Source organism: Oncorhynchus tshawytscha, linkage group LG01, assembly GCF_018296145.1.
Source record: "Oncorhynchus tshawytscha isolate Ot180627B linkage group LG01, Otsh_v2.0, whole genome shotgun sequence".
NCBI classification, from domain to species: Eukaryota; Metazoa; Chordata; class Actinopteri; order Salmoniformes; family Salmonidae; genus Oncorhynchus; species Oncorhynchus tshawytscha.
The window spans coordinates 35,167,719-35,178,676 of NC_056429.1; the positions used below are offsets into that span (position 1 = coordinate 35,167,719).

Here is a 10,958-nt window from a genome sequence, read left to right on the forward strand (position 1 = left end):
AGTTACCTTCACTTTCTTGGGTACAGGAACAATGGTGGACATCTTGAAGCAATTGGGGACAACAGACTGATAGGGAGAGCTTCAATATGTCTTTAACCACTCTGCACATGCTCTGAGGACACGGCTATGGATGCCGTCTGGGCTGGCAGCCTTGCGAGGGTTAACACACTTAAATGTCTTACTCATGTCAGCCACGTAGAACGAGAGCTCACATTCCTCATGACCGGTGTTGGCCCATGCCGGGACACTTTGTTGTCCTTGAAGCGGGTGAAGAAGATGTTTAGCTTGTCCGGGAGCAAGGAGTCGGTGTCAGCGACGTGGCTGGTTTTCCATTTATAATCCGTGATTGTCTGGACTCCCTGCCATATACATCTCGTGTCTGAGCCATTTAATTGTGACTGTTCTATTGCCTTACGGAGGGCATAGCTGGACTGTTTGTACTCGTCCATGTTCCCAGTCACCTTGCCGTGGTTAATTGCAGGGGTTTACACTTTTAGTTTTGTCCGAACGCTGCCAATAATTTATTTTATTTGGATAAGTTTTATTCGTCACAGTGGGAACAACATCCTCTATGCACTTCCTCTATGACCACCGGCTGCCTGTGAGTTTTATAATACATTTCTATTGTTTTTTTAAAACAATCCATGATTGTGTACCCCAGTACTTGTCAGACATGCTTTTAAGTTATGTAACCAGTAGGTCCCTCAGGTCCTCTGTCACTGGCCTTTTAACTATCCCAAAGCCTAGGACCAAGAGGCTTGGAGAGGCATCCTTTAGTTATTATGCTTCTGGAATAGCTTGCTAGAGAAGCTGAGGGAGACCGAAACTCTGGACATATGTGGACTGTGGACACATCTTTTTAGCTTTTCTTTTCCTTAGGGTCCTTTTTAGTTGTTCGGTTTGTGTCATTGTGTTATGCCTGCTCCCGCTCCTCCTCTCTGGTGCCAGGCTTCCTATCATTACGCGCACCTGTCACCATCATTACCCACATCAGCACTCATTGGACACACCTGGACACCTGGCCCCTCTATATCTGTCTGTTCCTCACTTCCCCTGTGTCAGCATTATTGTTATTTTGTTTTCCCCTGCCCAGACTCTGTCCGTATTCTATTCCTGTCCATGTTTCATTAAATGTTCTCTCCCTGTACTTGCTTCTCATCTCCAGCGTCTGTCCTTACAGAATGCTGACACCAATATTTGAAGCATCAGGGAGGTTTTTGTTTTCTGTTTTGTTGGTGTTTTCGGGCCCGGGTGCCACTGCTGTAAGAACCAGGGGTGCCTCAGCTGGCTCGTCGGGCTTCCACACCTTAGCTGGTTCGAGAGGTTTCCTTGCCTCGGTTGGCAAAAAAACATAAAGCTTGATTTCATTTGATCTGATAAACTCAGTCACTGAGTCAGTGTATATATGTCAATGTTATTCTCAAAGGCAACTCAGAACATATCAACATACAATCTTGAAGCATATATTCTGATTAGTCAGACCAACGTTGAACAATCCTTACCATGGATACTTCATGTTTAAGTTTCTGCCTATAGGAAGGGAGGAGCAGAATGGAGGCGTGATCTGACTTGCCGAAGGAAGGGCACTGGGGAGGGCTTTTTAGCTGTCCCGGAAAAGGGGAGTAACACTTGTCAATAATTCCATGGCTGTTTTCTACAAATGCTTTTGGAGACTGTCTTTTTAATTTACAATGATTACATCAAGGTAGCTAGTGAAAAGAAAGTTAGCGAGCTGATTACATTTAATTAACTTAGCTAAACAGTGTGTAAAGTTAGCTAGCTAACTAGTTGAGTTAGCCTACAAAGTAGCCTACTACTATTACTGTTTTAACATTTTTCAAAATGTATTTACTTACTTAAATAGGTTCTCCCACTGCCTCTGTTTTTTTGTGTCCTTACCCTAGAAACCTGGTCCCTAACTCAGAGGTGTGAAGTGGTCTCTGCCACTGTACAATGGGGTCAAGCTGAGGCAGGGGATGGTAGCCTACCTAAGCAGTAAACCGACAAAGGTTAACTGCCTTGCTCAAGGGCAGAACAACACATTTTTACCATGTTGGCTCGGGGACTCGATCAAGCAACCTTTCGGGTACCTAGCCAATGCTCCTACCAGCCAGGCTACCTACCGCCCATTTATAGAAGACTCTAAAGATCATTATCTTATCCTAGGTTCCAGTGATTCATTCCTGAAGTGTAATTTATACCTGCAGCCTTTATGTACAAAACCCTCTAACCTGTATCATTAAATCCTCAGACATTAGCCATTCAAACCTTCTCCCTATCTCTGATACTGAATAGACAAACTTTGTAGCCTTTTACTGCTGGGGTGCAGAGAGACAACAGGTCAGAAGAACTTTGCACCACCTCAACAAAACTCACCACTGGATCCTTCCTACGAGGACAAGCCTCCACCCTGGACTGTGCAACCATTTGTTAGTGTGTCACTGACCATGTAAGTGGACTTTAGGGTTCATGTGTATATTCTGCCTCTGTATATAATAGTCCCTTGGGACTGTGTAACTACTGTGTAATTACTGTGTGCTTATTCATTTGAGGGTTAAATGTTACTATCTCAGGCCTGTGTACTAGCCACACCAGTCCTGCTTATCTGGCCCTTATGGCATAGTTCAGGGGTACATACTTTTTTCATGTTCAGGCTATGAGGTCAAATCTTTCCCCATTACACTCCATGAGCCAAGATGGCTGCCAGCCTATTGTGTCTCACACTCACCCAAGATGGCCGGCCTATAACATCATCACGTCCTGGCCTCTCCCAAGATGCCTGCCCCCATGGCCTTGTTATTGTCTACACATTAACATCCTTGCATGCTAATGCTATCTATTAGCCTTGCGCGCTAACTGTATAGCTTTTACGTTGTCTGCCATGTCCAAGAGCCTGTGGTCTATCAGCCTAGCATGCTATCCTGCCTCTGTATATACTGTCCAGTACTACTAGCCTGTTATTGCCTAACCTAGTGTGCTACATGTATACTGTCACATTGTGTGCTACATTATCTGGGTCCTACTAGCCTCTCTGTGTAGCCAATATTGCTAACGTACTTGTGCTGCTCATGCTACTGCTATTCCTTTGTACATCCTGTAGCCTGTTCTGTTCATTGTGTGCTATTAGCCAATATATTGCTTGCCCCACTTTACAATGATGCAGTTATTAGCACTGCTATTACTACGGTAGCATTACAATTACATTGTTATTACTGCCTTTGCAGCTATAACAGTTGTACATTGTCTGATTCTTTCTCTCTTGTCTTTTCCTAGACAACCACTATCCCTTTCACCATCAGTCCAATTCCTATCGCTGTGTGTGTGTGCCTGTCTGTCTTGAATGTGGAATAAAGCGTGTTCTGTACATCTGTCTCCTACTTGTCATTATCTGCCTTCTACCAGAGGACAGTTGTACCAACATGTTAAAGCAGCACCTCTATTGGAGTCCACCGCCAGTTAGTGCTACTCTTTTTCACTTTAGAATCCCTCAGTGCAGAAGGGTTCCAAAAAGGGTTCCAAAAGGCATCTTTGGCGGTCCCCATAGGAGAACCCTTTTGTGGAAAGGGTCCTACCTGAAACCAAAAATGGTTCTTTAAATGGTTCTCCTATGGGGACAGCAGAAGTACACTTAAGTTCTAGATAGTACCTTTATTTCTAAGTGTGTTGACAGGGTTAGGTTGTGAAAGGGTTAGTTTGTAAAGGGTTAGGTTCTGAAAGAGTTAGGTTGTTAAAGGGTAAAGTTGTGAAAGGGTCACCTTATGAAAGAGTTAGGTTGATCTGAAAGAGACAAAAAGACAACGTTGCGGGGGATCCCTTTGATGATGAGTCATACAGGTCACTGACTGTGTTGCTGTGGTATCGGCTGTTCTCTGAACCCTTAGTTACTGGAACATACCAGTAACATCCACCCATCCATCTGCCCACTCAAAGTCCAAAGCTATGAACCTTACAGCCAGCTGGTGATTATGTGTTAGCATTCCCTGCTAAGCGTGTGTCCCTGTCTCCCCTGCCCACCAACATCCTGTCTGTTTAGCTTTGATAGTTTACTTCTCCCCAGTGGAAGTTTACACAAACCTTTCTGTCATTATTTAATACCCAAGAGTCTCGTGGTTACTCTCTTATATTCATCATTTTACTTCCCAATTCCCACCACCACATGAGAGGCGAGATGTGGAGTAGGATATGAAGTAGGATGTGTAAAGAAAGTCAAGTGCATAGGAGCCTGTGGGTGCTGAGTTCTAAAGAGGAGACACTACCACAAGCACCACAGTGTGTGTGTCCCAAATGGCACCCTATTCCCTTAATAGTGCACAACTTTAGACCATAGCCCTAAAAAAAAAAGTAGTGCACTATAGGGAATAGGGACACAGACAGACACTAAGGACACAGACAAACACAAGTCCCTGTGTCTACAGGGGCCATCTGATCTGCTGGTTAAGTACACAGCACTGCCTGGTCATAAATCACTCTTTACTGAGGGATGTCAGAGCCCAGAGTGGCTGCTCTGGTCCCTCCATGGCTGACATGCAATCACCTTCAGCACATAAACACACACACAACTCCGCAACTACTAATCCGGACGCTAATAAGAAATCCCGCTACGCCTTTGGACAATCCATCAAACAGGCAAAGCATCAATTCAGGACTAAGATCGAATCCTTCTACACCGGCTCTGATGCTCGTCGGATATAGCAGGGCTTGCAAACTATCACAGGGAAACCCATCTGAGAGCTGCCCAGTGATGGGAGGCTACCAGATGAGTTAAATGCCTTCTATGCTCGCTTCGAGGCAAACAACACTGAAGCATGTGTGAGAGCCCCAGCTGTTCAGGACAATTGTATGATCATGCTCCCCGTAACCGTTGTGAGTGAGACCTTTAAACAGGTTAACATTCACAAGGCCACAGGGCCAGATGGATTACCAGGACACGTACTCGGAGTATGCACTGACCAGCTTTTTTTGTATATATAGTGTATGTGAACATCCCTTTGAATTAGTGGATTCGGCTATTTCAGCCACACTTGTTGCTGACAAGTCTATAAAACCAAGCACACGGCCATGCAACCACCATAAACAAACATTTGCAGTAGAATGGCATTACTGAATAGCTCAGTTAATTTTTCAAAATGGCACCGTTATAGGATGCCACCTTTCCAACAAGTCAGTTTGTCAAATGTCTGCCTTGCTCGAGCTGCCCCAGTCAACTGTAAGTGCTGTTCTTGTGAAGTGGAAATGTCTAGGAGCAACAACGGCTCAGCTGTGAAGTGGTAGTCCATATAAGCTCACAGAACAGGACCTCAGAGTGCTGAAGCATGTAGTGCTTAAAACTTGTCTGTCCTCGGTTGCAACACTCACTACCAAGTTCCAAACTTCTTCTGGAAGCAAAGTCAGCACAATAACTGTTCATCGGGAGCTGAATAAAATGGGTTTCCATGGCCGAGCAGCCGCACACAAGCCTAAGATCACCATGTGCAATGCCAAGCGTCAGCTTGAGTGGTTATAAAGCTAGCTGCCAATTGGACTCTGGAGTTGTGGAAATGCGTTCTCTGGAGTGATGAATCACACTCTACCATCTGGCAGTCAGACAGACGAATCTGGGTTTGGTGGAGGGAAATCTTAACGCTACAGCATACAATGACATTCTAGACGATTCTGTGCTTCCAACTTTGTGGCAACAGTTTGGGGAAGGCCCTTTCCTGTTTCAGCAGGACAATGCCCCTGTGCACAAAAAAAGGTCCATACAGAAATGGTTTGTCGAGATCGTAGTGGAAGAACTTGACTGGCTTGCACAAAGCCCTGACCTCAACCCCATCGAACACCTTTGGAATTAATTGGAATGCCAACTGCGAGCTAGGCCTCATCACCCCAACATCAGTGCCCAACCTCACTAATGCTCTTGTGGCTGAATGGAAGTGAGTCCCTGCAGCAATATTCCAACATCTAGTGGAAAGTCTTCCCAAAAGAGTGGAGGCTGTTATAACTGCAAAGGGGAGGTACCAGCTCCATATTAACGCCCATGACTTTGGAATGAGATGTTCTACGGGCAGTTGGCCACATACTTTTGGTCATGTAGTTTACCTACATTTTTTAAGCAAATCACCATAGTCCCTGTGCCTTTAGAATGCCAAGGTAACCTGTCTAAATGACTATTGCCCCATAGCATTCACTTCTGTAGCCATGAAATGCTTTATAAGGCTAGTCATGGCTCACATCAACATCATCATCCCAGAAACCATGGACCCACTGAAATTCGCATACCGCCCCAACAGATGAACAGATGACGCAATCTCTATTGCACTCCACATTGCCCATTCCCACCTGGATAAAATCAACACATACATGAGAATGCTGTTCATTGATTACAGCTCAGCATTAAACAACATAGTGCCCTCCAAGCTCATCGCTAAGCTAAGGAATCTGGGACTGAACATCTCATTCTGCAACTGTATCCTGGACTTCCTGATGGGCCGCCCCTAGTTGGTGAGGGGGGCCCTTCAGGGGTGCGTGCTGATTCTCCTTGTGTAGTCCCTGTTCACCCAAACTGCGTGGCCGTGCATTACTCCAACACTGCCATTAAGCTTGCCGACAACACGACGGTGATAGGCCTGATCACTAAGGCTAATGAAACAGCTTATTGCAAGGAGGTCAGAAACCTGGCAGACCACTCCCTCAATATGGGCAAGACAAATAAGCTTTTCGTGGACTACGAGAAATGGAGGGCTGAACACGCCCCCATTCAAATCGAAGGGGCTGTAGTGGAGTGTCCACATCACTAAGGACCTATCATCATCCAAACACACCAACACAGTCATGATGAGGGCGCGACAATGCCAGGACCTCTATACCAGGCAGTGTCAGAGCAAGGCCCTAAAAATTGTCAAAGACTCCAGCCACCCAAGTCATAGACTGTTCTCTCTGCTACCGCATGGCAAGCGATACCGGAGCACCAAGTCTGGGACCAAAAGGTACCTGAACAGCTTCTAACCCCAAGCCATAAGACTGATGGTTACCTGGACAATTTCATTGATCCCCTTTATTATTTAATTCTTTATCTTAATCTTTATCTTAATTGTTTTGCACTTGTTTTGCACTGACACCCCTGCACTGGCTCTATGCACACTCACTAGACTCTACCAACACATTCCCACTACACTAACATTCCACACACACACACACACACACACACACACACACACACACACACACACACACACACACACACACACACACACACACACACACACACACACACACACACACACTACATACTCTCACACACACTTGCATATTGATGCCACACATAGACCCACTTTCACAATCTTCACATACGCTGCTGCTAGTCTGTTTATTATATATCCTGATTGCCTAGTCACTTTTACCCCTACCTACATGTACATTACCGTTCAAATGTTTGGGGTCACTTTGAAATGCCCTTGTTTTTTAAAGAAAAGCCCATTTTTGGTCCATTAAAATAATATAAAATTGATCAGAAATACAGTGTAGACATTGTTAATGTTGTAAATGACTATTGTAGCTGGAAACCGCTGATGTTTTAAATGGAATATCTACATAGGCGGACAGAGGCCCATTATCAGCAACCATCACTCCTGTGTTCCAATGGCATATTGTGTTAGCTAATCCAAGTTTATAATTTTAAAAGGCTAATTGATCATTACAAAACCCTTTTTCAATTATGTTAGCACAGCTGAAAACTATTGTACTGATAAAACTGGCCTTCTTTAGACTAGTTAAGTGTCTGAAGCATCAGTATTTGTAGGTTCGATTACAGGCTCAAAATGGCCAAAAACAAATAACTTTCTGAAACTGATCAGTCTATTCTTGTTCCGAGAAATGAATGCTAGTCCAATGCGTGAAATTGCCAAGAAACGGAAGATCTCGTACAATGCTGTGTACTACTCCCTTCACAGAACAGTGCAAACTGACTCTAACCAGAATAGAAAGAGGAGTGGGAGGCCCCGGTGCACAACTGAGCAAGAGGACAAGTACATTAGAGTGTCCAGTTTGAGAAACAGGCTCCTCACAAGTCCTCAACTGGCAGCTTCATTAAATAGTCTGTGTTCTTTTGCACATCTTAATATTATATTATATTTTCATTGGCCAGTCTGAGATATGGCTTTTTCTTTGCAACTCAGCATTGTACAGCATCTTCAGTTTCTTGGAAATTTCTCGCTATTACTTCAATTAACTACCTAGTACCCCTGCCCATTGACTCGATACTGGTACTCCTTGTATATTACCTCATTATTGTTTTAATTGTGTTACTATTTATTTTTTATGTAGCAAACATTTTTATTTTTGTATTCTGCATTTCCATGTAAAGTTTACACCAGTTAAATTTGGTGCATGTAACCAATACAATTTGATTTGTTTTGAACCAGATGTCAGTGTGCACTCTCCTTGTGTCAACTTGTGTTTTAGTTTGCAGTGGCACAAACCCATCACAGCACCACTCCCACCCCCCTGCCATGTATAATTGAGAGCTGTGGTAGTACATTATTCTCTCTGTGGGTGACCCAGGGCCCGTGTGAAGCTGTCATTCCAAGATGAACGCTGGGCCTCACACTCAAAGTCCTTTGGGTCTGTGCCTGTAGAACCGCTCGGTCCAACAGGCTATCCTGCCTCTGAATGGAGCAAACAAACACAGCTATGTACTGAACAGCTAAGATTGGTCAAACACTTATCATATGTTCTTTCTAATGATACCTAAAGGATTCACTGCATTATTAGAAAATAAGGTAATATCTAGAACCAAAAGGGATTCTTAGTCTGCCCTCATATAATAGCCCTTTGAATAACACTTTTTGGTTCCCAGTAGATCTCTTTTGTTTCCAGGTAGAACCCTTTTGGGTTCCATGTAAAACCCTTTCTACAGAGAGTTCTACACGGAACCCAAAAGGGTTGTACCTGGAATCAAAAAGGGTGATATTTTAGACCAGACACACGATAGCTATTGCCTTTCAACTGTTTGATAACAGCTATTGGTTTCAGTAGAGGCAAGTATGGGATAGGTTGTTCCTGTAAAGGATGTGGTCGTGGTTAGTAAAAGGTTTTGAACATGCCTGCAATGACACTAGTTTTCCCATCATCATTTACCGTCATGTACCGGCATCTCCATCAGATCTTTCACTATGGACATGGCTGTTTTGAGCTGTGAATGGTTTTCGCATTTAGCTCGTGGAGCCATAATAATAAATCACTTCTCTTTCTCTCTCTTATCTTTTGCATCCAACAGCCCACGGTAAAAAAATGGTTTAGCCACAACGTTTAGTGAACCACATTGTACAGTCATGTGGTGTTGTCTCTCTCTCATCCGCTTTATTTAAGGTGCAGCTCCGTAAGTGTAGAAAGCTCCTTTTAAAAAGACACAATAGTGTCCCTGTCAACCTCAATGGTCTGTTTACTTTCGGTCTTCTATTGTACCTCTCACCTTTGCCTCCACTGAGAAAATCTCTGTGATCAAAAGTTGAAAGTAAAGTAATAGTATGTGGATGCAACAGCTTTGTCATCCTCCCTGCCTCCATTTTCAAAGAATGTTACTTTTTACCTCCATCCCCTGTAAAGTACCTAATTGTTTCCTCTGCATCTCCTGTCCTCTACCCCCCTGTCCTTTCTGTCTCTCCATCCTCCCTCTCTCCCCACCTATCCTCTCCTCCCTCCCTGTCTCCTGTTCACAGTCCTGGACTCATAACATTTCTAAAGAGAAGGAGTTCCTGATTAAGCTGGTGAAGGCCGGTGTTATACAGGACTTGACCCATGGGATCTGTGGCTCGGGGTGCTGATGACAACATCCAGCCAATCCCAGATCGCAGAGAGATATGGAGGTGAAACACAGGAGCAGCATTGTGACGTCCTGCTCTGTTCCCCTCAACCTAACCTTCACCACTGGCTGAGGCATACTGTTGTCAGGACAGAAGGCTGGTGAAGGGTTCTGAAGCGTTCCTATCTCTGACAGAAGATAACTGTGGTAGATGGCATCTTCACTGGACTTCATTGGAGAGATACACAACACTCTAGAATACTCTAGAACAAAGGGAACTTGAACTCTGTTGAACACGGAGTTATACTGTTCTATTTTATGATTTGCTGCAGTGTGACAATAGTTTGAAGTTTTATTAGTCATATGTATGGGATAAACATGGTATACACCGTCCAACTAAATGCTTACTTGCAAGTTCTTTCTCGACAATGCAACAACAGTAAGAAATAATAAATGATAAAAATATGAACATAAAGTAAATGGCTCAGTTGAATAGAATATTTTTTTTGTATAAGTACAATACAGGAAGGCACAATTTATAGTCTAGTATTTATCTGTGGGTTTTGGGCAAGAGGGGATTTGGGGGCAAGTGTTTAAATTGTGCAGTATTTAGCAATCGCAATATGTCTGGAAGCAGCATTTTTTATGTGCGTGTGTGTGTGTGCATGTGTGTGTGTGTGTGCCTGTGTGTGCGCGCGCTAAGGTGCCGAGAATCAGAGAAGGTGGTCAGTCAAGTTCAAATGTTCAGTAGTCTGATGGCTGGTAGATACAAATTGTCACTGAGCCGTCTGCCCGACGGTAAGCGAGTAAACAACTTGTGTGCAGGGTCCTTGATGATGCTTGGAGCTTTCCTCAGGCACCGTTTCGAGTAGATGTCCTAGATGGGTCGGAGCACGGTCCCAGTGATGTGGTGGGCCGTCTTCACCACTCGCTGGAGGGCCTTGTGGGCGTGAATGGAGCGATTCCTGTACCAGGCCGTAATGCAACCGGTCAGGGCACTCTCGATGGTGCATCGGTAGTATTTGGAGAGGACCCGGGGTGACATGCCAAATTTCTTCAGTCGCCTTAGGAATTACAGACGCTGACAAGAGTGGGGGTGTTGATGGTCCATGACAAGTGATGTGGACACCGAGGAACTTAAAACTGCTGACTCAATACAGCATTATGAAAAGATGGACCG

The 10,958-nt window shown here is 44.3% G+C and overlaps 1 protein-coding gene across 4 annotated transcripts in view; it reads left to right on the forward strand.

Moving 5' to 3' along the window:
• The window catches only part of LOC112246643 (CMP-N-acetylneuraminate-beta-1,4-galactoside alpha-2,3-sialyltransferase-like), a 97,458-nt gene extending 87,287 nt beyond the window's left edge, over positions 1–10,171 (forward strand). For 3 of the 4 annotated variants that reach the window (XM_042320762.1, XM_042320759.1, XM_024415110.2), the window contains one exon: positions 9,696–10,171. In XM_042320762.1, the coding sequence (XP_042176696.1) occupies positions 9,696–9,800 (105 nt within the window). In that variant the 3' untranslated portion in view covers positions 9,801–10,171. Of the gene's footprint in view, positions 1–1,536; positions 3,483–9,695 lie in introns of those variants that run through there. The other variant, XM_042320767.1, reaches the window with a different exon arrangement.
• Positions 10,172–10,958: the final 787 nt, after the last annotated feature.